General features: G+C 46.7%; 1 protein-coding gene across 3 annotated transcripts in view; it reads right to left on the reverse strand.

Moving 5' to 3' along the window:
- Positions 1–26888, reverse strand: part of ANKS1A (ankyrin repeat and sterile alpha motif domain containing 1A) — a 112328-nt gene that overhangs the window by 64158 nt on the left and 21282 nt on the right. For all 3 annotated transcript variants that reach the window (XM_080367769.1, XM_080367768.1, XM_080367767.1), the window contains exons 2-11: positions 19316–19396; positions 18386–18542; positions 16410–16472; positions 10290–10586; positions 9545–9620; positions 9142–9243; positions 7720–7815; positions 7424–7620; positions 5480–5572; positions 747–864 (exon numbers count right to left, since the gene is read on the reverse strand). In XM_080367769.1, the coding sequence (XP_080223895.1) occupies positions 747–864; positions 5480–5572; positions 7424–7620; positions 7720–7815; positions 9142–9243; positions 9545–9620; positions 10290–10586; positions 16410–16472; positions 18386–18542; positions 19316–19396 (1280 nt within the window). The remainder of the gene's footprint in view (positions 1–746; positions 865–5479; positions 5573–7423; positions 7621–7719; positions 7816–9141; positions 9244–9544; positions 9621–10289; positions 10587–16409; positions 16473–18385; positions 18543–19315; positions 19397–26888) is intronic.

Genomic DNA, 26888 nt, shown 5'->3' on the forward strand with positions numbered 1-26888 from the left:
ATCCTGCTCAGGACTTTTGAATAAAGCAAGAAATGTTTTTCCCTCTAAACAAATCTTTTGTGGTGGTTGTTGTTGTTGAAGGAAAGCCAAAAAGCCCAGCAAGAGCCAAACACAAGAGACAAGGTGTTCCCAGACCCCTGGTAAAGCACAACAGTTCCTCTGGGAGAAGAGAGCCTAGTTCGATACTTAACCTGGTATAGAGCAGATTTTCAGCACGTTCTAGAAAAGGGGCTTGCTCTACGTGTTTGTTTTCCTCCTTTGTTAGTTTACATCTCGAATTAGCTTTAATACACACTGGGATGTTGGTTTTAAGATCAGGGCCAATCTTCTGCTGATATCAACATGCAACGCCAGCAGGTCCTCAAGTTCAGCTGGGTGGAGAATACGGCTCACGTAAAGGCTCCCATGGGTTCCTCTCCCTTGTAACAACACCACAGCCTTCCACCCCTCTGCACTCACTTGACTGTGCCCAAGATCAGCTTATTTCCTAAGTTAACAGAGTAGGTCCTCATCATCTCTTCGTTGTCAAAATAGCAGAGTTGCCCTTCCTCCGTGTACACTTTGTACAGGAACATTTAGCTCTCTCCTTTTTATAAAAGTGAAGATTACCGGGAAACAAAAACAATTGCAATCCAGACCCCAGCTGCCCCACCCGAAGAGTTGAATTGTTCCAGTTTCTCTCTGCCCTCTATGCTTTCCTTAAATGCATCTAAGCAAACAGCTCCGCGTTTTGGATGGTCACTTACCTTTTGTTTTCCTATCCAGTGCCACCGGCTTTTTCGTTTCTGCTGTAAGCAACAGCTCGTAAGGGTGTTCCTCTTCCTCAGCTCCACTTCCCCTGCTCTTTCCTCGTGCAACAGGGGCCTAATGGAAAACAGCATAATGTAGCTCTCCACAAAGCAATGCTATTTATCCCGGCAATAAAGCACAAGGCCTCTTTATGCCATGGTTTAAGCAAGGAATTGGCAGAGGCAACACCTTCACCGCCGAGCGCGATCCAAAATGCAATAGTCCTCCCCCCCTGCGCCTCCAAAAACCACCCAAACCCCCTTTATTTTCTAGTATTTCAGGTTGCTGACAGCTTTCTAGCACCGACCAACTGATTCACTGTGCAAGGTCTGCAGACAGCCTGGAGGGGGGAAAAGAGCTGAGACCGTTATTCCTGTTCATCCCAACTCAGACTTACTGTTGCTATTGGAATTTGCATCGTCATTCAGTATTTAGTTGCTGGCCCTATTAGGATGTGGCTGGGAAAAAAAAAAAATAAAAAAATAAAAAGCCCAAATCTCTCCACCTTCTCTGCAGTCTCAGATCCAGCATTCCTAACCTCAGGATGCACAAGCAGATTTAGGACTAAAGAGCCCTCAGGCAAGACAGTATAAACACAGTTTAACCTCAGGATGTGCAACAGCGATTGTGCTCGTTTAAATCCCAAAAAGCCTCTGATTAGAGAGTCAGGAATATTGGCAGATGCTCCAGCAAGCTGCTCTGGAACGCCACCATCCATGCGCTGGGATGCGGGCTTGCTGCAGGATCCACATGAGTCTGGCTGCAGACTCACACATGTTGGTCCACCTCAGCGCCAAGGACGACGGGCATCTGACATCTTTCGAGCACCAGAGGTGTGCCATCCCAGTCCGACGGGGCTAAACTGGGCTTCAAGGCACCATCCTTAGAGCACCAGGCGCGTGCCATCCCAGTGCCGACGGGGCTAAACTGGGCTTCAAGGCACCGTCCTTAGAGCACCAGGCGCGTGCCATCCCAGTGCCGACGGGGCTAAACTGGGCTTCAAGGCACCGTCCTTAGAGCACCAGGCGCGTGCCATCCCAGTGCTGACGGGGCTAAACTGGGCTTCAAGGCACCGTCCTTAGAGCACCAGATGCATCCCAGTGCTGACGGGGCTAAACTGGGCTTCAAGGCACCGTCCTTAGAGCACCAGGCGTGCCATCCCAGTGCTGACGGGGCTAAATCAAGGCACCGTCCTTAGAGCACCAGATGCATCCCAGTGCTGACGGGGCTAAACTGGGCTTCAAGGCACCGTCCTTAGAGCACCAGATGCATCCCAGTGCCGACGGGGCTAAACTGGGCTTCAAGGCACCGTCCTTAGAGCACCAGATGCATCCCAGTGCCGACGGGGCTAAACTGGGCTTCAAGGCACCGTCCTTAGAGCACCAGATGCATCCCAGTGCTGACGGGGCTAAACTGGGCTTCAAGGCACCGTCCTTAGAGCACCAGAGGCGTGCCATCCCAGTGCTGACGGGGCTAAACTGGGCTTCAAGGCACCATCCTTAGAGCACGAGGCGTGCCATCCCAGTGCTAATGGGGCTAAACTGGGCTTCAAGGCACCGTCCTTAGAGCACCAGGCGTGCCATCCCAGTGCTGACGGGGCTAAACTGGGCTTCAAGGCACCCTGCCTACATGGTCAGCTGCCTTTCAGCACCATCTCCTGGCTAGACCATGGCTGGGTCAAACCACGGCAGAAAGCAGGTGATCCCTACCTGCTGCCAAGACGGGGAAGAACCGGTCTGAACAAAACGTCCCCCAAGGAGGGCTCTCTTACTGCTCGCAGGCTCCTCTAACTGCCACCGTCTAGACAGCAGCCTAAGCACCACCTCCCACCTCCTCCCCAAGGTGAGAGCATCGGGGTTGCTGCAAGGGCAAAGAGGTACCTACCTGACTGCGATCTAGTCAGGCCCTCTGGAAGCTTCGGGAGGCTCAGAGACACCCCCAGAAGTCAGCAGCACAGACTGGATTCCTACGTCCGTGCAACCTCAAGTGGCTTTTAAATCAGCTTTCTCAATGGGAGGAAACGGGCCATGTCCGGCAAAGAAAGTATTTATTCTACCTGCTTCCAACACGCGCCGTCAGGCAGACCTGCTCCTTTTCAGGTGAAGGAGCTCATAACGAGCAAATTAAGGAAATAAACTTCCGACCAGATGGTGGCACAAAAACATCAGACCATAACAGTAGGTGACAGGCTCTCGCCAGAGAACTTGGAAAAATACTGCACAGCAGCAGCCTGCCGTAACAGTGGTAGCCTGGACCTCAAGCCAGGCATCAGTGTGCTCCTAAGATTCCTGCAGATGCTAACGATGGTGCTGACCTCTTCCAAATGCACTGAATGCACTCAGGCAGCAGCTCCCTAGCGGCACACAATTCCCAGCTTGCGCTTTGTAAACTTTTATGCGTCCGTTTACAGGCCTGGGTACACTTTATTTTCTCCAGCTCTCATCCTCCCAAGCTTTAAACAGAGTTTCAGGTTCAAATTCACTCCAAATGAAAACCACTGTTTGCTGGGAAACTGGGCTTGCTCTGTAGGCTCTGCAACCAGGAGCAACAAAATCAAATCAATTTTTCTTCCAAGTCATCTATCATTTATTTACACATGTTGGTTAGCATGTATAAATGTTCGCTATTAGCAAAGCCCCAAAATAAGATGATGTTAATAACAAACGTGCTCTTTGGCGTGTACTTAATCCACAGTCGTGGCCTTTGAAAGACTTTTTAAAGGGTAACTCGTCTCTTTTGTCTCTCCTCCCTCCCCAGAGCTGCAAACCGAACTGCTGGCACAATCATGGCGCCTCGTCTTTCATCTGCACTTCCCTTTCGGAGAGGAGTAGTAAACAAATTAAATTGAAGTTTAATTTGACAATGCAGACACTTATTCAGCTGCAAACCCAGAAGGTTTCTGCAGATAGTGAAAGAAGGCACTCAAGCACCTCCAAACAATCAGCTCTTTTGCCGGTTTGTACTAACGTTTTTCCATCATGAGAATTAAAAGTTTCTTGTTTATGCACATCTGTTTTGACAGATAGCCCCAGCTTGGCAATGGAACAAAAAAACTACTTTTGAAACTAGAGTTTGGCCCAACCCCAGAATATTCAATGACTAACTGCCCTGGCTCTAACGCGAGAGCAGGTCTGGAGGATGGCGGATCAGGATGCTGCTCCGAGATGTTTACAGCATGCCCCAAGCCTATTCCTGTCCACGCCTGCCCAACCCAGAGAGAACATGTACCCAAATGATAAATACTGGGCAAGAGAAATGAAATGAGCAATGCTCAGCAAAGCAGAGCACCCCAGAAGCAGCAAAGAACAAGAACCAGACCCAAACCTGCCTTATCGGTACATCTAGAAGGTCATTTCCAGGCAGCGACACAATCTGTCAGCGATACCAATGAAATTGGTTGCAAATCAAGATCTCCCCAGCAAGTCACTTTGCATACGAGCCTATTTGCCAGCAAGATTTCTTTTAATCATGGATCCTGATTGGAACCTTGGATCGTGTTTCCAAAGCCATTAACGGCAGGACAACACAGCAGGTGTTTTATAATTAAATATGGCAAGATAACTCAGCAGGAGCAGCCCATGCACGTTTCCCTCCCTCATGTTTGTTATCATAAACAAGCTCTGCTTTCCAATTATGCTGTGACCTGCTACCCAGCTCTCCTCTGCTGAGCACCAGCCACAGGACCAGCCATCACACACTGCAAAGCCATTTTAACAGCAGCGGAGAGATCAGTCTGCAATTTCATGTTTCATTTTTCCTGTTTATGCACCATTTGGAGCTTTACTCTCTCTCTCTCAAAAGGCGGCTCTATTAAAGCAAATACTGTTTTACTCATGTCTGCGGTAGAGCTGACATACTTCAGAAAACAGATCACATTTATGCCGTGTAGGAACTTCAGAGTCAACACATTCAAAGCCAAGCTGCTGGTGAACGGGAGTCTGTTCCGATGCACGCCACTGGTTTTACACACAACCTACTGCATTTGGAAAGGCAAGGATATCCACAAGATTTGGTTTTGCTTTAAAGATTTTCCTGGGTGCCAGCAGAAGTTGCCAAGACGCATTTGTGGTGTCAGACCCGCCCCCCAGACAGCTCTCACAGAGGTTCACAAGCAAGTGAACACAAAAGAGCAAGAGGAAGCGCAGGAGGAACAACGCAGAACAGGAGAGCTTTGGTTTCACCAAAAAGCAGCCCACTTGCCTCAACCTCTGCAGAAGACAACTTTAACAGATGCTGGGCCAGATTCTTGGCTGAATTCAAGCCCCTGATCCCTGTTCACATCAGTGGGACCCACAAGCCCACGCATCTCCTCGGCAGCTGGAAGCTCAGAGGAAGCAGGAACTGAGGGCCCTCTGGGTTTCAGTCTCCCGCGAAGATGCATTTGGTGGGATCATTACAAGTGGGCAACAGTCCACATCACAACGTGATTCAGAAAAATCCTTCCTATTCTTGGCGGAGAATTCCCTTAGGAAGTGTAAGGCTGGAGGTCAACACGGAGGTGCCCTGGAAGAACCGCACAAAGGAAGTTCCCATGGCAAGTGACAGCAGCAATGCTGGAGTGAAAGAAGACTTTGCATTCACAGCCTGACTTGCAAGGGATGCAATATCATAGCTGGCTCCTCCCAAATTATTAAAACTGATCTTTAAGCCACACTCCTATAGAAAACACCCCAGATCAAGTCCCACGTACCTCACAGGAAGGACCATGGCCTATCTTCTTCTCCACATGCTGCTCCTCCTCTTCATCGGGCGGTGGCTTGGCAGGCGGGGGTGGACGTTCTCTCTGCAGTTTAAAGACCACTGTCAGCTGCGCTGTGTTAAAGCACGTCCCCTCCTGCTTCCACCAACACTACGCCCACACCGCTGCGCGTGCCGCATGGCAGGGACCTCCTCTAATTAATCGGGGTGGAGGAGAAGTTCAGTCCCAACAGCACAGAGCCTGGCAGTGGTTGCTGCCTTTCCTCCTCCTCCTCCTCCTCTTCCTCCTCCCCAGCAGGACACCTACGCAGGCAGAGAGCCCCTTCTGCAGATGCCCTGTGGATGGGATGCTGGTGATAACGCAGCCCACCCACTTCTGCTCCGCAGCAGTAATGCTGGACAAGGGCGGCTCAGACCCACGTGAGCACCGACTAGATTTCGGGAGCATAAAACCGCTCAGGTGGAAGGTGCTGTTCACACAGGTTTGCTGCTTCCTTCCTTGGGCCAGTTCAGTCAGACCCAGAGCGGTAACCTCAACGGCACAGCATCACACAGCGAAGGTCAGCAATGAACTCATGCGAACGGGGAGAAAGGGAAGACCCGCTGCTTGTGTCTTAATGAAACTGTAACAGTAGTGATCCCAGAGGCACCTTTTACAGCAGAAAACCCTACGGGATCAAGGGACAGTGCTGCACTGCATTCCTCAACTATCCCAAGATTGAACAATCCCAAGATTGCCTGTGGGCTCTTAGAACTGCTGCCTCGTCACCATACAGAGCTAAAAAACCATCTCTCTAGGTCATCTCCTGCCCTCCAACAGCTCCATCTAATGGCACAGGAAAAGACGGCCGAGGAACAACTCATTCCAAAAGTCCCAAGCAAGCCTTGGGAGAAGCCCCAGCGAGCTCCTGGAGCACGTCCCTCTTACCTCTCCCTTCCCACTGCAGTTCAGCCTCTCGTCTTTTCTTGTCTGTGACAGAGCTGAGCTTATTTCACACCAAACACCATCAGCACAGGACAGCACACGGATGGATATAAGCCACCAAGATTTAGTCCATAACAGGACAGCGCATCTGAACGAGCGATCTGGCCGAAACGCCCGTCTTGTAAAGCTTTTGTCTCATTTCTACTGTATTTGCTAATAATAGAGGGAAAACAATGCACCTCTTTGCAGATAGGGAGGAAGCACGGTTACAGTACCACCAGCAGTTTAATTGTTTGTTGCTGCTTTGCCTTTTGTCCAAAAATACATCCACGGATCAGGCTTTGTAAAACCAAGCAGAAAACAAACCCTGAAGCTGACACAGCATGCTACAAGGCCAGCATCCCATCTGCCCCATAGTTGCCATTGGTTGCTAACGGGGCAGCAGGTGCAACTAACAGAAGGTGAGGAAGACTTTGAAGTCAGTTCCAGGAGCTTTGCGTTGCCTTGTAAAGCCTTGAGTACCCTCTACAGACCTCTGCAAGTAATACAGAAAAAAATGTTTCCACTGCCTGGTTTCCAACAGGATATTCTTAAAGATAATTCCTCGAGAGCCTTCTCTTGGGCAAAGCAAAAGGCAAGACAGATGAGAAAAAATACTCCACACACAAGTTTCCAAAGCTTTCTTCTAGACAAGAAGGTGACCTTCAGCTAAGCGCAATGTCCTGACAAACTAAAATTCACAGGCACCGGTATTTAACTGCCAGAAAACAGAAGGATGCGACACTTGGCAAAAGTTCAGCAGGGAGAAGTGGCTACTTGTGGGCAACACAAGAGAGGTTCTGCGATCAGGCCCGTGAAAACGGAGAGGTACCTGCCTGCTTTAATCAATGTCAGGGACGGGGTTAAAAATTTCCTCAAGCTGGGGGATGGGCAGCCTGCTGCAAAATCATGAGAACGGAGCTAAGTTACCTATCCTAAGGCAAGCAGAGAGGAGCCCACACAGCTACATACAGGCCTGACTCCTGCTGCTTTGAGACCGGTTGATTCCGCTTCCTTATTCACCGATTCTCGATCTGAAGATCTCCCGCTGGCAAGGCTGTCCAGGGAGTGGCAGGACGTGGCATTGTATAAAGCTTCATATGGACTCTCCTCTTCTGGGTTGACTTCGAAGTCGATGATCAGTTCCGTAACTGCTTTCTCCACATCACCTGCGAGAGCGGGAGACACACAAGTACATCACTTGGGGCTTCTCCCCTTGGGAAGCCAGCGTTTGCTGGAAGAGCATCGCTGGTGCCATGGAAGCCTACCCTGAGATATCCGGCACACGGGATCAGCGGCTGGAACAAGCGGTGCTTGAACCGTCTTCTCCGCAGCTTTGACACTCTTCTTCCCGACCGTGTAATCTGCAGGGAGGTGGGGCGACAGGGTCAGTTGATGTCAATCTAGTTTTATGTCCTTTTCAGCATATGGCGCTTCCTCCCTCGTGGATGGAAGGCCAACTGTCAGCTTATTAAGCCTTAAAAAAAAATATATATATATAACCGAAGTACATTATTAAAACTTGCAGCTCAGATCTCAAAATAGAAGCCGGCGGCCTCTTTAATCACACGCACAAGGTTAAGGGTGGCTCTTTGAACTTTTACAGAGTCTTTAATCAGAAAGCTGCAAAGCTCCTGTATGGACACAACATCGTGGAGCAGATTACTTCATGCTATAGACACAAGCTACATCACTAAGCAGAGATGCAGTCTGGTCTTCTGGAGTCATAAGACAGAATAAACAAGTCTAGCTCTGGTCCCCAAACCACAGGCAAAGCCAGAAACATTAAGTTTACACTAATTAAGCCAGACATCAACATCTCACACAGCTAGCTCACCTACAGGAGCAAACTAAGAGCATTTACTTGCAAGAACCTCAGTTTTAAAGCCCATCTTTATCTCCAATTTCAGAATAGAGATACTACCTACCAGCCTCACAGGCAAAGTTTTAATTAAAAGTCTGCGAAGTGCTTTGAACCTGTAAAGCTCCCAAACGCGAAGCATGAATAATGCACACCAGTTGCATACGCTTCTGATCTTTTCCCCACAGCTGAGAGGAAATTGAGACAGCATAATTACAAGGTAGGAATTTAGCTACGATGCCACATTTCATTCCCTAACTTGGACAGACGCAATGGGCCAAGCTCCTTCATAAACCACAAGTAATCAAGGCCTTTCTGTACATCTCATGGGCAAAATCCATGCCCAAGCTTCACAATGAAGTGAGGAGGAGGATGTAAGATCCACAGACGACTATTTGCCTACACAGACACATACATAAAGGATAGTTAATCCAAAACCATTTCTAAAGCCATTACTTTGAATTCTGCAAGCAGATTTAGGCTATCTTTAATTTTAATTAACTTCTCCAGTGAGTTAAACAAAGCTCAATTAAGCCCATTTAAACTGTAGAAGTCATGCCACACTCCTCCAGCAAAGGAGCTAATCCCCCTAAATCCCCCCCCCCCACCCTGAAGTCTCCCTGCAAACATTTGGTCTAGAGACAGCTCACCAGAGCATTTAAGCATCATTCCTTCATCAGCAACACCTGTAAGATCCTCACGGAGGGACCTGACCTGAAGCTGCTTCGCTTTCAGCACTTTCCAGGGCTGGAGAACAAAATCCTGCACTGGCATCATCAGCACCCGAAACTTTTCCCTCCTGCCCCGCACACAGAGCTACATCACTGACCTTCGATAAGAGCTGCTATGTGTTGGCTTTTCTGAGAGGGAAGCTCCCTCACAATATCCAGGGCTGTCAGGCCTCTGTTATCCTTGATGTTCACGTCAATACCTGCGGCAATAGGTGCAGAGAAGGCAAAAGCAAGAATATTTTTTTTTTTTTAACCGGTGTGCAAGTCCATGTCTTTCAACAAGTTCAGATCTTACATTTGTGATCATCACTGTGGGGGGAGCTAAAAAGTGCTTTAGAGAGGCAGACCTAAAGCCAAACACCAGGAGATATTCTCTGCTATGACCCTCCCCGAGGAACTTTGATCGCTGGTTGGGGAAACACACTGCTCTCTAAAGGGGTTTCCTCGAGTTCTGGATGAAGGGATCGCCACACTATTGCTTCAAAAGGGGATCACTCTCACCTGCAGCCAGCAATATTTGTACCACATCAGTCTTGCCAAACAAAGCAGCTTCGTGCAAAGCACTGCCTTTTTCAGTCTGCAAATTAAATGGAAAAATAGCATGAAGCCAGACAGTGGGGAATGGTGATGGAGGCATGTTTAGAAGGTTACAGAAGCAGTAAGCAAACGGCATCATATACAAAGTGTGGGCAACAGTATCTACAACCGAGGACAGACAATAAAAATTATTACAAAGCTGAGAATTTGGAATGGAAAATGGGGATGGTCTCCAGAGAGACATGCAGGCCCAAGTTAGAGACCAAGAAAGGACTTTCTACAGCTTAGCAAGAGGTCGTGTCCTGAAAAAGAAAGACAAGACCACCACATAGAAGCTATTGCTGTGAAAACAGCATCTCCACAAGTGGCTTGATAGGGAGAGAGACAATTTGCCTCCGCCGCTATCAAGAGCTCATGGTACTGCAGGGCAGAACAGCTTCGGCGAACGGGCTTGTCCTCCTCCCTCGCTGTGTGTCTGGGGCTCTCTCAACCACCAAGCAGGCGTGAAGCATGCACAGCACCAGTATCCCTCCGAGCAGCTTCCCAGAGCAACCGAGAGCTGAACAAACAGCCCAGAGGAGACCAAAGCTATCGCTCATCTTTCATAAACGATCCCGCTGGGAGCAAAGGTTGGGCAGAGCGTGACCACAGGGGCTTCTCCATCCTCCAGCGCTCAAACCAGTCCCTCCCACACAGACCCGCTCGATACCTGATAGTTGCTATCCATGCCAGCATCCAGGAGGACGTGGACTACAGTTTTGTGACCATTTCTAGCTGCCAAGTGCAGAGGAGTATGTTTCTTAGTGTTGCAGCTTAAAAGATTGGGGTGAGCGTTCAAGAGCATCTTCACAACTTCCAGCCTCCCATAGAGCGCAGCCAGGTCCAGAGGAGTCTCAAACTTGTTGTTGCGCATGGTGGGGTCGGTCAGCTCCTCCAGAAGGACCTTCACCACCTCGGTGTGGCCGTACTGCGCGGCGCAGTGCAGCGCCGTCTCGTTGTCGTTGTTCTGGGGGGGGGGGGGGGGGTCACAAATGTGAGCACGTCAGAACCGGGGAGAACAAAGCTGCTCCATTGCCTCGCTCAAACCATTGAAGTTTAAATGCGAAAACAAGACAAAAAAGCAGTTGGGAAGCAGAGAGCCTAGTTCGAAACTGAGCCTGGAGCAATGTTTTCACCATCTCGCTAGCCATTTACCAGGCACAGACATCCCCTCGTGAACTCATCAGCCCACCCACCCAGGAAAAGCTTCGAAAACATTCAGAACAATAAGCTTTACTCAGATATGGGAAATCTGCTCTGTGGGAAACAGGTGCTATATACGGAATAGCCTGCTTTCAAAGCACTGAGGTCAAAAATCAAGGGACCACGCTAAAGTTTAAGGGACTGTTGAGCTGTATCTGGATTCCCATTAATCCTGCTAGCACTTGGGGAAGGCAAGTCTGTTATTTGTTGGCAGCATCCCACATTTCGGGCTGCCACAAAAATAAAATACATGTATTTTTTATTTATATGTGAGGTACCACAGGCAAACCGCAGCATGAATTCTATCTGCTGTAGCTTCATCGTCGTCATTTTAGATTTAAACTTCAATTGTTTCCAATCCTACTTATCCTGATTATAACAGTCATTCCACCTTTGCAACTCTGAGGCTCAACAAGCTGGCCGTTTAGAGAAAGGGTGCATTAAGTTACATGCAGTTTGTGTATTAGAAAGCAGTGCAATTAGATCCCCCCGCTAACGAGCCAAGGTCTCAGGTCAACTGAAGGCAGAGATGTTCAAGCAACACAAGAACACCTCCACAGCGAAAGGCAGATCCAATTAATGCATGCAGCATCTGTCAGGTTAAAAAGCAGCAATGCAAAAGCATTGAAAAACAAGCAACCTAACACGTTTCACTTGCAGGTGCAAAATAGGAACATCGTGAGAATTAAAAGAGCCTTTTCTCAACTTAAATTCACCTCAAGTTTCTAGCTTTACTACTGTGTGTTATACACAGAGGGATTTTGGTTTAAGGATTTTAGGACCAAATACCTATCCAAAAATTTGACCTAAAACCCCCCAATTTAGTACAAACTGTTACACACTTCAACTTTAGCTGAAAGAACCATGGTTGAATGTGTCATTTTAAGAACAGCTCCCATTAAAAACAAAACCAAACAACAAAACAGGGAACAGAATTGTCCTGATGGAGTTAGAGGTACTACTTCAGAAACTGAATTTGATCAAAATACTTTTTTGCTTTGAAAGCACATGCATTTTTTTTGGATACCGCCTTGAAGGACCAGTCAGTATTTTGCACCAATTCACAACCACGCAGCAAAACTTGCTCTGTCCTACAAGTACTTTAATCCTATTAAGGTGTTAAGTATTCTAAGGATTACAGGAGTCAGGCATGCACACTCCCGTTTGTTTTTCACTGGTATTTGCATCATTTTTCAGCCGCGTGGAAAGCACAAGGCAAGCCAGGAGTTCCGGAGCGGCTCTTTGCAGCTGCAAGTTGTATAAAAGCGAAGACTGCAGCAGGGAGCAGCAACAGCCACATGCAAAGCGAGGTATTTTAAGAAAGTAAGGAAAGCAGAGCATCGCCGTTAGCACAGAAGTTCAAAGTCGAACAACAGGCTCTATACTTGGAGTGGCAGACGCAGCCAGGATGAAGGAAGGCACATACAAGCGGACAGAAGTTACTGTAGAATAAAGAAGTCTGCACATAAAATATACATACAGAGTGAAAAGGGGAGAGAATACAGAACTACAGAGATCACGCTATCAATCAGCTTAAGCTGCTGGTCTCCAGGTGTTTAAAAGGTTGGGAAATCGCATTCTTCTCGTTTGACAGGGAAGGGAACCCAGGGATCAGTGAGCCCCTAACAGCCAGACCGAGTCCCTCAGCCTCCTCCATAGCGCGAGGGAGGCTCACTGCCAATTTTTGCAGGAGCAGGTAACTCCAGCCCCGCCAGAGCCGCAGGTATCTGCTGAAGAGCCATGGGGGACAGCACTGCTCATGCCACACTAGCCCTGGCTACGGGGAATTTCCACTGCGAGGACTGTGTCCCCTCTCATCCCTCCCTGGCACAGAGACCATATCCCTCAAGGGCGCTTTAAAGCATCAGAGACTCCAAACACCTGCCTGATGGCTCAGAAACGGGACTGCAACATCTTTTAACAACATAACCGTTGCAGACTTCCCCCATCTTCATTGCAATTTAACGTAATTTTCCTTAAACAGGTCAGGGCTCTGATGCTCAGGGTGAAATCCCCATTCTTCCTGCAACAGAGATCACCAGGTGGTAAACTCCCCTGAATGAATCGTTACAGAAAGTCTTTCCCCATCACAGACTGCAGGCTGGGAACTCCCACTTTTGCATAAGTCTTTATTACCTGCATTTTGGGTGAGTTTTGAGCAGCCAAGAATACTAAATCCGTCCCAGGCAAGGCAGTTTGCCTCCCTTCCCCGCATCGCCTCTCCAAGCACAAACCAGAGTGGAGCCTAAACGATGAGCATGAGCCCTCAGACATACGTATTTATCAGAAATGGAAAAAGAAAATTCCTTTCCAGCAGCCAGAAGGCGTATGGGTTCAAATTTCAAAACTTCTTAGAAAAGTAGAGCACTCCACAGGGCCCAGGGGCTGCATTCCAGCAGGAACCCTAGCATCCCCCTGGTTCACAGTTGGGAAGGAGAAGCTGGGCTCGTGGGATGCCTGCCTACAAGCCTGCAGAACAGGAACCTAAGCAGAACTGCCTCTGCTTTCATATGGGCTCCATCAAATTTTTTCAAGCCCTGGTAACTAGATACCACATACCACAGCCCTTACGCTCCTCATCAGATGCTACAACGGAGACTCTACAGCCCTTAAAGGACGTCTGTCTGCACCCCTGTTCCTAACACACCATAAGAGGGATTTGCTTGAAGACAGGGAGTCTTAGTTTAAATAAGGGCAAGTTTTCTAACTTTCTAACCTGCAAAGATTTGAATGCTCGAATGAATTGCCAAGAGAGACTACAGAGCTCTCCCTCCCCGAGGTTTGTGAGAAACTGCTAGCCAAACACCGGCCAGGGATGGTTTAGGTGGACCTGATCCTGCTCAGGGCTGGGGAAAAGAGGCTACATGACCCTTGGATCACATCCAACCTATTTCTAGGATACCTTTGTGGGATTTTTGTCAGTGTATGCACGTCTAACCGAGACTTGCCCTAGTAAAAACCTGCTATTTTGCTGCTCCAGTGACACGTTCGATACTAAAGCACAGAACAGGGATGTCCTGCTGGCATGCACTCCACGAAATTGCAGTTAAAGCTAGGGCAAAATAAAAGAGGAAAAAAAGAATTAAGCAAAGTCCAGACTTCACCAGGAGGTGACACCCAAGGCACATCACAACCTCGGGCAGAAAGCAGGCCAGAAGAGCTGGCTGGAGCTGGTGGTAATTGTACCACCTTCCTCCTTCCCTCCTTTTGCAGCACAGGATTCCCATCTGTAACCCACACGGCACCGCCAGCAGCGAAGGATGAACAAGCCCCCTTCCTTCCTTCCTACAGGTGCCCAACAATGCCAAACGCGTTGCAAAAAAAATAAAGTGATCCCCATATGTCTGACAAGCTTTCGGGAGCTCTGCGGGTGGGTTTGCTGCCCAGCTTCATTTGCAGACTCCAGATGGTAGGCTTCTACTTTTCTCAGCAGCCCATTTAGATTTATAGCACTTTAAACCCAATCTGCATGATTCATTTGCTTCCAATTAAAAAAGACAAAGGTAGTTTGCGCAGTGCATAAACCTGAGCTATGTGACAGCTTTTTCTTGCCTCGGCTCTGCTCAACTGGTTGGTTCCTTCGTGTAAATTAAACAACCAAATTGGAGATAGCAGGAGTTACTGAAGCAAAGTTGCTGTTCCGTCTCTTAAGTTTGCTTCTATCGTTTATTTTTCAGGAGTCCTTCGGGCCTGTAACAAACATATTGCAGGGACCTCCTATGTTGAAAGGGAAAGGGCATAAAAAGCAGCTGTTAACTATTTCTTTAAGTTTTAGGAAAGTACGAAGCTTCTGGCTTTCTTATCTCTTCCTCAACAGGATATTAAATTGCAGTCCAGCCATATCTAAGCGCTTTCCCCCTCTTCTAAATACCTCGAAATGTAACATCTCACTTCAACTGCTTCTGTACGACACCCCATGCTGCCTGGGAGCTGAGAAGCTGGAAGCACCAACTAAGCAAAAACTCTTAGACTTTGCACCTGGACTTTTTGTGGTTCTCCCACCTGCAGCCAGGCTACTGAGAAAACATGGAGGGTTGCATGGCAGGTATGATTCCACACGCTCTTGATCGAACCTGGTCAGAAACTGGTGGAAAGCTGGTCAGAATTTGTGATGAACCTAGCAGACTGTGTATAAGCCGTATCTCTCTCCTTCAAATCAAAGATTTCAAAAACACTAGCCTTGTTCTTGAAAGCACTACAGCCATCTGGAAAACTGAACTGAGAGTTTAAAATAACGCACTCATCAAAAACATAAAATCTAAATTAGAATACTTCATAAACAAAAAAACCCTCAAGAAAGTGAGCTCACTGCACATTTCATCTTTATATTCCTTCTCCATCCAACATTTTAATGCTGGAGGGTGTAAGATTTTACCCTGTTATTGACAATGTTTTAGAAAGCTCCTTTCAGGCAACCGAACTGCTCGACTCTGATGTTTCCACAAAAGACATTCGTCGTCGTAAAATTCCCATCTGGATTTTTGTAAAAATCACCGATACGGATGAGCTTCATGTAAATGTATTTGTGCTTAAAGAGGTATGCACTAGAGTATTTCCTGAAATAGAAGTCTGCAAAACCAAACATAATTCCCAGTGGTTCGCAAGCTCAGGAACTTTGTGTGGTTTTAAGGTACTGCAGATTAAGCAGAGTGAAAGTTTTAAGTAAACTCTGAGAGACAAAAATCTGCCATGGATGGCTGGATCCAAAATAATTGGCTGGAAGCAACTGTGGCGCGGTGGCTTACAGCCGAAGTATCTCATGATAAATCATCAGACTATTATGCCATCACCAGCCTGCAGCTTCGCTATAAATAAAAATGAAAAATGGTCACCACCAGGAGCTTTCTTATCTGCTTCCTCAGTTGCTCAGCCTCAGTGCATTGGAAGTGCCGATGTCATGCCTTTTTGTAGCTCAAGAACAGCTAAAAGCAAGAGGAGCAAAATAAGCAAGAAAACAGGAACAGAAGACCAGGGCTGAAGGGTCAGACGACACAACAGACTTGACATCAAAAAAAGAGACTGATGCAATAAGCAGGACATGAAGGACTTGGAAAGGGAGGCATGAACGTTACTGCCTTCCCTTCTCCCCACCACCACAAGAATTAACTGTCCATTCAAACGACAAATACAGCATTACACATTTTGTTGGAGAAAAGGCAAGAAAATTCACTCCAAACAGCCCACAGAGAAAACGCATCCATGTTTAAGCAGGAAAAAAAAATTCCTTCTCTTTGCATTTATCAGCAACATTAGCACATGAAACAAAACCTGAAACATTTTAATTGAAATAACGTTACCTTTTGGAAGTCATCCAGCCAAATCAAGCAAACTGACCATCACCGTGAGTCCTACAAGGCTAAGCAATGAAGGAGCCCCCAGGAAAATAAGGAAAAGCTTCCCTTAAATTATGTTCCTACAACTGCTTTGAAGAAAGAAACCCACAGTAAATAAACGGTCGCATTTTACTTTTCCCCAAGCCGCTGCAAACTGAACAGGTATTACTGCAACTGGATGACATTGCACCTGGAAGCACGCGAGTGCAGCTTGGAGTAATGATGCAGTGAAATGCTGACAGCAAAGTACACACCTTGGCATTGATATATGGGTCAAAGGGGCCGTACTTTTTGAGTTCTTTGATCTCAAGAGCATTCTACAAAAAGGAAGAGGAAAAAGAAAAAAAAAATGTGATAATGAAATGGGTGAGATATAGCAACAAAGCAATGGGTGACTCCCAAGGGGTGGAAATGACAGAACACAGCATCTTGTTCCAGTCAAAGCTATTAACAGCCGAAGCCATTCCAGCTGCTGATTCCTATAACTTGAACATTTCGTTTACAAGACTCCGAACACAAGCAGCACAGGCTATTCAGCTGACTTCTCTCATTTAAAAAGGTTCCTACTAAACAGACATTAACGAAACATTACCTGGAAGGATTACGCTAAGCTTTTAATCTTTTGCAGAGGTTTCCCCTATACCTGTCCTGCTCGGGGCAGAGCAGTTTACGCTCAGAGCCCTCAGTCAATTCTTATCTGATAGATTATAAACAGCTAACTACACTTCTCAAATTTATTTGAGCAGACTGAATGCCTGCAGCTGTGCCTGAAGACATTATTAACCACAGCCCCAAGCTGGAAAACTATCAAAGACATTAAAACACACTCTCAGTTATTTCTGCTCCATTGAGGAGTGGTAGTGAACAGCATTACCACCATATTTTTCATTTCGTGATGCTTTAGAAGCAACCATTTAGCCTGGGAGCAGCCTGACGCATCAAGCTAGCCATCTTATACCGAGGAACAAAAAAACCCAACACTTAAGCATGGCACTCTGGTCCCCTCAAAGTATGGCTGGAAGCAGGATTAGGACTCCTAAACCTGACTCTGAAGGGAGTTTGCTCCTCAGCTTCTGACAAAGTCTACACGGCAAGTCAAAATTAAACAGCAGAAACTCGGCTCCCCGCTGCTCATCTTGACTTTGACGGATTTTGCTAAACTTGAGCCATGAGTATCTGACCTACTCGTGTTAACTTCTGAACGAGCATACATTTTTAGCCTCGTGGTACCAAGGCAAACTTATTTTGGTTTATCCTCTCCTCCTAGATGAAAGCTGGAGTGCTTTAGTAGTTGATTCACAGGGACATTAGATATTCCTGCCTTAGGGACAGGACAACCAAGGGCTACTACAGCTTCAACCATCTGATTTGGTTATTACTGCAAGTCTGCCCAAGCTCACTCAGCTCATACGTAGTTCAGTAACCTCACTCAGGAAACCAGTTCCCTTATCCAGAACTCTTAAACAAAAGAAATATTTGGGTCTTCCAGCAGTAGTGTTTCAGAAGTTCCCCAGAATTGTAAGGCTGCTGACTTCCATGGGAAGTTACACGGGAGCCAGCCCTCCAAAGCAGACACAGAGGCTGCTCATTCACACCAATCCCTCTGCAGCCTGGACCCAAACCTATCAGCCTGGCAACGGGAAGGGATCCACCAGATGTTTTTTCCTGCCTCCTTGAGAAAATTCTTTAAGATTAAGCTAGGGATTTATCTGGGGGCAAGCAGAGTTAAAGTTATCTTACAACTTACAAATTGGTTAACTGGAGCAAGTGCTAGAGACAAGCCAGGAGAGTAGCTAAGAGAGCGTGGCCAAGGGCTAAACAAAGCTGCTTTGATTAGTTCCCAAAGAAGGGAGCCAACGTATCCTCTGACAGAACTAGAAACCTCATCAGCTATCCAGCAACTGAAAGGAAAAACTAGGGGTTAGTTTTAGAAGCCCAGTACGAAAGCATGAGACCAATTCCTAGGTGTTGAGTGGTTCTCGTATTTATATACCTCTAAATAAACATATATATATATATATATATATATATATATATATATATATATACACCTTGCTCGTTCAACCACTAACTGGAGGTATTGCTGTAGGCAGCACCCTTCTTATCCCATTAGCAAGCAGGACTTCGTAACCATTGCTACTAGTTTGGGAAGGGTCAGGAATCAGCTGAAGTAGTCTCTCTCCATCCGAGGGAAGCGATTCAACGACATATTAGAGAAAAATACGCAGACCTGCTCATTCACTTTAGTATGCGAAGGTCCTTGATGGATGAGGAGCTTCACTATGTCTGCATCTCCTTTCCAAGCTGCCAGGTGAAGAGGGTAACAGCCTTTACAGTCTGCTACGTTGGTTAGCGCGTCGTTCCTCAGCAGAACTTCCACGACATCCCTGCAACAGAAGGAAACTTGAGTCCGTAAGATTCAGTTCTTGTTTCACAGCTCACATGCCGCAGTAAGTATTTCACAAAAAGTTAACCTGAACAGGAGTATTTCAGAGATCCTCTTGAAATGTGATTTTAAAGCCTTCCTATTAAATGCTGCCCAAGGAAAAAAAAAATTAAAAATATTACAGACTGCTGAGATGAGCTCAGGAAAGATCTAGGTTACCTTCATACTAATGGAGCTGAATAGGGACTGAAGTCATCCACAAGCCACTCTGGTGAAAAGTGAATTGCACCAGCACAATGAAGATCAATAAAGATTTTAAGTCTATTCAATTTCTCAGTATCTTAAGTAGCAATGAACAATACAAGATTTACCACACCGAAGACCGGAGTTACTTAAAATCGTAACATGCACAAAAGCAAATTTTAAGTGGTGCAGGCACAGAAACACATTGGACACCAGACAGACTGCAGAGGACCGTTACTGGAGAAGCCACCTTTAATATGTTTTATATCGTATCCAAATTGCTTATAAATAAAAAGGTGGTTGAAAACCTCGATGTTTTGCCAAATTTTTAGGGAGATGTGTGATCCTACCGTGCAGCAGCCAATACCTCTATAGCTTTGCTGCACTGATGTTCTTCACTCCTTGTCCTGAAGATGGTGTAGTGCTGCACCATCACCACGCTTTCAGTGGAAACAGCATCAGACCGGTGAATTAATTACACAGAAAGCACACAGTATCCCCTATGATCAAAGGCATTATAAGATGACTCACTTATGACCATTCAAAGCAGCATGGTGCAGTGGAGTGTATCCAGTACTGTCAACGCAGTTCACATTTGGCCCTCTCCAGATGCTGCAAGACAGAAAACGTACAGGGAACACTTAGGCATACACCAAACAGACAGACAGCTGGCAAGGACAACTTGCGGCAGAGTTCTCACACCAAGCTGGTTATCTGGAAGCCAACCAGTGATTGGACAGCTGTGGTTAAAAGCAGTAATACAGAGAAGAGACCGCACAGCACTGTGTCGAGCAGAGGGGTTAGTGTCACAAAGCACACAGCCGGTACAGGGATTCACGACTCTACGCTTCATCAGACCATCCCGGTTTTTAAATCCCAGCTCCCACATCTTCCTGCTGCTAGACAGCTTTCAGCCATACATGTGCTTGCCAAAAAGCATCTTCAGAGGAACACGTGTCTATTAAAAGTTAACCGCAAGAGACAGCAAACCATCAACCCACCGCTAATTCACACCCCTCCGAAGAATTCCGATGGGTCTGGGAAAGCCTCTTCCCTCCACGGCAAGAGTTACTACTACGGGTGTAAGTCAAAGACCGTGGGATACAGAGCCTGCTCTGGGTCACCAGCACGATTCCACGCTGGCTTCTGACTGTCCAAAAATCGTTTCCATCTGCCGGCTGCTGGCAGTCGATAGGAAAGAGTAGGTGGTCTCCCGGCGCTTCTGAGAATATTGTCAACTTCCCTCCCTTGCTCGAAAGTCAAACACCAAGGATTTAAGGATTAACCCTGTAGAGGATTAATCTTCCCTCTAACCCCTGCAAGGTGTCCTATTTAAAAGGAGCGGAGAAACGCACGTGTAAGGAGCTGGCACTGCTCTCGGGCTTGCTCTTCAAGGCGTTTGGTTCCTACCAACACCCCTCACCAGTGCTACCACCTTCCCCTAGAAAGGGCACGCGAACTCAAATCAATCTTAATAAAAGCCGTATATATTATTATAAAAAATAAGGAAATTGAAAGACAGCCCTCTCTGTTGCAACCCATCATTGTTCCTTGTACACCAGCCTCTTCTAAACTTAATATTTTCAAGAATTATACAGGATTTATTGTAAGCCTAAGACAACCATGCTTTTGCTAACACAGTGCATTTTCCTGCATTGTTTTCTTTAACCAGGGGTAGAACTTAACAGCACTCTCTAATCCCTGATTTAATTGGTTTAAAATAAAGTCGACTGTTACTCTTTATAAAGTAGGCTTTTCCTGATCATTTCATTTCCTCCCCAGCATGTAACCGCCACGACTCACTGTACAATACGGAGGCAGCCCGAGCAGTCACTAGGTTTTCTAAAATAACAGTCATTACTGCAGGGCTCCTGGCCAGAAAAAACTCCACACCACAGCGCATAAAAGCGGCAGGAAAGGCACCAAACCAACCGGCATCTCACGGAGACCCAGTGGAAATTCCGAAGCGAAGTGAGCAGCGCGCTCACCCTCAAGCACGTTCCAGAAGGGATTTGGGAGCACGCTCCGAAATGGAAAGTCTCCCCCTTCCCAGTGACTGCTGATCCAGCAGAGCGTTATAAAAGGCTTTGCAGTCCTGAGACAGGCACGAGCTCCGCGAGAGGAGAGGCAGCTAAGGGGAAACCTTATCCAAGAGGACAGGCAAGTGAGCCACAAAATCCAATTTGCAAAGGATCAGAAGGCTTATCCAGAGGCATTCCCACACACCATCCCGCACTTCAGAAGCGAACGGCAAACCAATACAGGCATGAAAAGCATTTCAAGGGCTACTAACATCATTCACAAGATGATGGCTTGTGCTACATCCAGAAGGTACACGAGACACCAAAAAAACCACAGGTGGATTGCGTCCAGGAGATGCCCTACCTCATCCAGCTGCAACAGTCCTGAAGCACGGAGGGGAGACCTGAGCAATTCTCCGGCTCTGGTTTATTTTTGGCAGTGGGTTCGTGCAGTGTGGTTGCCCAAATAATTTATTGCTGGATTTAAAGTAGCAATTAATGGTTAAAACTAGTGCCAGAAAGACTTGTGAGTAGTCTGGAGCAGTTCTAAACACCGCACCTGCGCATCGCCTCGCACGGGCTGCTAACCTGACCGAAGCCAGAGAGTTCAGTGGTTTTACATATTAAACCAGAGCTGGGTTTTGATGCTGAGCTCAAAAAGCTTCAGGGTGTATATATGAAAACCCAGCAGCATTTAGCACAAACGTTTCTTTCAGCTGAAGTTAGGAAGTAAGGAAAACCAAGGTTACTGGTATAACGGGCATAAAGCAAGGTGCTTGCTCAGAGCAACCTGCCTAGCGGGCAGCAAGCCTGGGAGCGGAGCCCAGGGTATCCGTCCCCATCGGAGCACGGTCTCCCTGTGAGAAAACACATTTCTGGAAGCTTCAGAAATCTTCTGGTTAACACTGTAAACTCCTCCTTGAGGGAGTCGGAGGAGGAAGAGTATTGGAGTCTAGGACGGAGCTGGTTCAACAGCGAGCACTGGGTATCGTGGAAACCAACTGCCGGGATTTTAAGCTACATAAAAAAAAATAAAAATAAAAATCTGCTGTGTCCTTTCTTCCCCCTTGCCCTTTTATTCTGGCAAATAAAGAAAGCTTTTATCAAAGAAAGGTCAAATTGTCCAAAAGTTCAGACCAAAAGGATCCAAGAAGAGAACTATTTATATTTAGTTCTGCGGACTGCAGTGAAGTGTATCCATCTCTTCCCTTCTCCTCCTCCCCAGCTCTGCTAGGAAGGCCATACAGTTCTCCCGAGTTAACAGAAACCAAGTCTTTCATCCCGTTTTTATTTATGCAATGCACAGCATTAAAGTGACAGCCTAAGATAAGATCCTGAGCTTCTCATGTTGGATCTAAACACAGGAAAAGAACTCCACCATGGCCCGCAGAAACTCAGGAGTTAGCAAAACACGAGCATGGGAACGTCACTTCTGAAAGGCGCTGCAATTCCCTCCGAGCACTATTTGCAGCGCCTGGTGCATCTGATTTGAATGACATCTCGGGCGTTATCTGTAGGAACCGTGGCAGAACTCCTGGAAGCAAAGCCCAGGCTCTAATCTAAAACATTAGGCAAACCCCTTCGGACCACTTTGGGAAGCAGGTGGGTACCGTGGGATTCCAATTAGGTCTTTTGAAGTGAGGAGTTCGTCAGGTCTTTTCAGACCAGACAGGGAAATTTCAGGAGGTTGAAGTCGATGGGACAACCCAGCAAGACGTGGACGTGTCAGGCTCACGGGTACGCAGAGCCCTGTTTGGCCAGCCCCGCTGTGGGAACTCTTTATCGGGCAAATAAATACGAAATAGCATCCAACTCCTCTCGGTTCAGCCCAGCGCGAGCCCACTTCACAGCACGGAGAACAATAAAGAGTTCTTAATATTAGTAACTTCATACGAAGTTAACAATAAACAAAACGAGAAAAATCGAGTAATCTGCTTTTATGGAGACAAAAAAAAAAAAAAAAAAAAATCACCGCAGGGAAATCAGGAGCCCGCAGCAGCCGGCCAGGCTCAATCCCTTTTTCAGAGGATTCAGGAGGGGGTTCCCCCCCAAGCCACTAGCCCCCCCCCCCCCCCCCCCCGCTGTGCCAAGGCACAGATGCTCACAGCAAGACTTGGGGTCCGCATCTCCCCCTAGAATATATTACTTCCAATGGCTTGCAGACAAGAAACGAAATGAGATGAGCGCTTTTTTCACGGCGCTGTGAGATCACGCGTTGGTTAAAAAAAAAAAAATCATTTCCTCTCAACAATACCTGCTCGCAGACCGGTGGCCTCGATTTTACAAGGCAGAGGGGAAATAATTCAAAACAGGGTGGTATAAACGTTGCCTCGGGCAAAAATAGACAAGACAGAACAAAACGCAGGGAATCCTAACACCAGACCACTGCGATACTCTTCGAGACTTGCAAGCCAGGACAGAGATGACACCCCTGGAAGCCACGAGGGCTTTACTCCTCACTCTGCTACGTAGCCTTGGGAAACGCTCCACTTCCAGACCTCAAATTTCCCCCTCTGTAAACTGGAAATACGGTCCTGAGAGAAGCAGAGTACAAAGCCAAGTACTATCCCACGTACAGTGTGATTTGGGGCTGTTTCTGATTAAACAGAAAAACAGATCCCGGCACAGGAAGGAGAACGCTGTAAATACAAGCCTCCAATAAAGCTCAGAGGAGGTCTGGAGCCAATTCGATTACCACCGCCGTTTGCTTTCTTTTCTCCCCCAATCCCCCCCAAAACCCCTCCACATCAAAGAGGAGGTCTGCTTTTGTATTAGCAGTCTCCGTTATGAAAGCGAACATCTCAACTGATTACCCAGATTTCACCTCCCTTTTGCTGCACCAGGGTAGTATTCTAACGACGTTACTGATGTATCTGCTTAAGGCAATTAAGAGTGAACATTAAGGCCTAAGAAAAGCTCTGAAAATTGCAAAATCTGCTCTGTTTAATCCTTGTGCTCAGATTTCTCTTGCTCCATGATTCAGCAAGTGCTGTAGCCTTTTAAATCAAGCTTCCCGTTGTAAAAATTGCTGAATAAAGCACATTGCTTTAGGTCACAATAAAACCCAATAGTTCCTTTAAACAAGACCATATTTGTCCTCTTGCTTTGCCATTTCTTTCCTCCTTTGCCATTTCTTTCCTCCTGACTGTAGTAACTTTACTCACAAAAGCATCAGGGGCAGCGGGCTACAGCAAAGGCCAAGCCAACTAAAAAACAACTCTGCGTTTTCAAGTCGAATGATGGGTCTTCAGAGCAGATTTATAGCCTGACATGTGTAGGTTACAGAAGCACCCGGAGACTTCAGGGATCGGTCTCTGACTCCTGCAGAGCAGAGGCCATTGCTACCCCTGTGTATTTATACACTCAACACTAAACCCAAAAGGCACGGTACTAGTGCTGTCGCTGCTTTAGCTGCTAGAAACCAGGGTACATGAGCGGCTTGGGTCCAATTTGATCAAGGGAAGCGCAAAGCAGCTGAGAACCGGTCCCAGATGTTTACAGACTTCGTTCAATGCCCTGGCGACAGTGTCATGAGGGCAGTTAAGGCTGGAGGTAGATGAACTCCTAGTCCATCATCCAGAGGACATCACAAGCAAGTCAATACACACATCTCCGCTATTAATATCTAGACAACTGCCAGATTCTTGCAACACGACCACGACCCTCTTTTGGTATTTCCTGCTTATAGACTGGTAACACAAACAGCTCAAATGCTTTGTGCAAGACTCGAGTTCTAGAAAGCACGTTTAATTTTTCCTGAAGAATGAAAAAGGCAGCGCTACGCCCGTCTCGTCGATGGGAAGGGGTACGGTGCAGTGGGGGGCTCACCACGGAGCTGTGACCCCTTTCCTTGCGTGCCTCACCCACTAGATAATGCAACAGCCTTTCCAAAAATAAACTGCTGATGGAAGGCTGGAGATTAAAGCAGAGTATTCCTGGGGCAGGGGGGAACATGGCTAGATCCCAAGCAATACTTTTCTCAGCCCCTCTTGGCAGGCTTCAGGAAAGACCGTGGAGAGCAACCCAGTTAGATTCCAGCTATCGGAGAGGCTGCAAAATCACCGCTTTGGCTTCTACACTCTTCAACTTCTTCGTCCAGATTTTTCTTTGCTATATATATAAAAAAAACCAACAACCACCAGTCCGTTGGGATGATTGCTCCCACCCAAAACTCCTTGGCTGCTTTATTCTTATATTCCTGCCCACGCTATCATCCTCTTACGCCTTTTCACATCCCCCTTTTCCTTCTGTCAGCAGATTAATTCCAAAGTCAATGGTCCCCCACCCAAAAAACGGAGGAACATACAATCTATACATCTGCCTCATCTGTTCTGCTCAGGCTTGAAGAGGTTGTAAAGCACCGAGCTCAACAGGAGCTCAGTTTGCACTGCGGCTTCCAGCTTATCGTAGAACACCTGACCCAAAAAAAAAAAAAAAAAAAAAAAAAAAAAAGTACTTTCTGTCTTGGTTAATATTTTCCACTAACTGCAGCAGTTAGCTCCAAAAGCACAATATTTAAGAGTCTGGCATTGTCATTTTACATCTGTAGCATCAGTTACAAAAAAATTCAGACATACTATAGAAAATGTGGGTGGCCGTTTAATATATAGGATAATTACATAATGCTTTGCAGAGAATCCAGACATTTTAAACACATGCAGAAGTATCACTTCACATTCCAGTCCTATGCAGGAAGCATTTGCTGTATATAAAACTATCCCACTAACATTACTGCCTCCATTTTTCTGTTGGAAAAAAATAAAATACAGTATTTCACATTTAGCACTTCAAACATGACATTGCCAAGCATTTTCACAACCAAATTACCTTCCACCTGATGCAGAAGAGTTCTGTTAAGGGGCTGCAAGGGGAGAGGTACGGATTGGTTTTGTTGGATTTGTTGTTTTGAGTTTGGTTGTAATAAAAAAAAAAAAGCCTACCCAACAACAATTCAGAACAGAACAAAATTTTCTTCCTGACTGACAAGGCTAAAATGCAACTTCAGATGCTTAAATGAAAGGGAAGAACTTAAAATGATCTGAGCTAATGCTACACAAGCTTCTCAAGGGCCTCTAGACTGGGGAAAAACACATGCAAGAAGAACAATCAGCAAGGATGCTATCCATTGATCCCACAGCCTGCAAGACCTCAGGAGAGCTGAAGTTCTCAACCAGCTTTTCCCACCGAAAGAAGCAGGGAAGTTAGGGCAGAGTGCATTCCTAAAGCCGTCAGGAGAAGCATGGAAAAATCCTTCACACTGCAAGCAGCAAGTTACAGTGATAAATCTTGATGGCAAAATGAGTCTGAAAAGGATTACAGAGCTCGAACGATTACGGGTAAATTAAAGAGCAGATGTGGGTTTACAGGGCTGTCAGCGCGCCAACCACAGACACTGTGTCCAGGCAACGCAAAAGGTGTGATGTTAACTATGTCACCTTAAACTGGCTATGATATTACTGCCCACATTTCCTCCTGCTGGGACTCAGGGGGTCCTCGCTGCTGTGCTGAAATATCTCAGATTAGGGGAAATGGAAGACCACTGTCCGCATGCACAAAAATTAACACGCTAAAGAACACAGCACTGCCCAGCTGCTACAGCATCAGCAGAGATCCACACACTGCTTTTGATACCTCTCCCTTCCAGAAAGCATCTACGATATGTGAAAAATCACCGCTGAAACGCCATTAGTTCTGGGCTGCAAAGCAGAAATTTTCCTGGCAATTAACACCCAGGAGCAGGAAAGCAACACCTATAAGGAAAGAACATTGGGATCATAAACATCTGTGCAAAGCATCCAGTTTTCAAACACGAAAAGAACAAAACCGCCAGAGCAGACAAATTGATCCTACTGGGATTTGAACGCACCATTCCAGGAAATCTGGATACTTGAGACGCGGTGCGCAGGTTAAAGTTGAAGTTAAGAGGCACATGCATTAAACGCGCAGCCGCTTGGACGGCTGAGCCTGGATACAGAAGACCAGTAAGCACCATTCCTACGCCGATGAGGCACGCCAGCTCCAGGCTCCTTCCGTGACAGAAGTACCAACATCCCTGCAGACAAGATGCTGTTAACACAGGGATG

Source organism: Falco punctatus (assembly GCF_963210335.1).
Source record: "Falco punctatus genome assembly, chromosome: 17".
In the NCBI taxonomy this organism is placed as follows: domain Eukaryota; kingdom Metazoa; phylum Chordata; class Aves; order Falconiformes; family Falconidae; genus Falco; species Falco punctatus.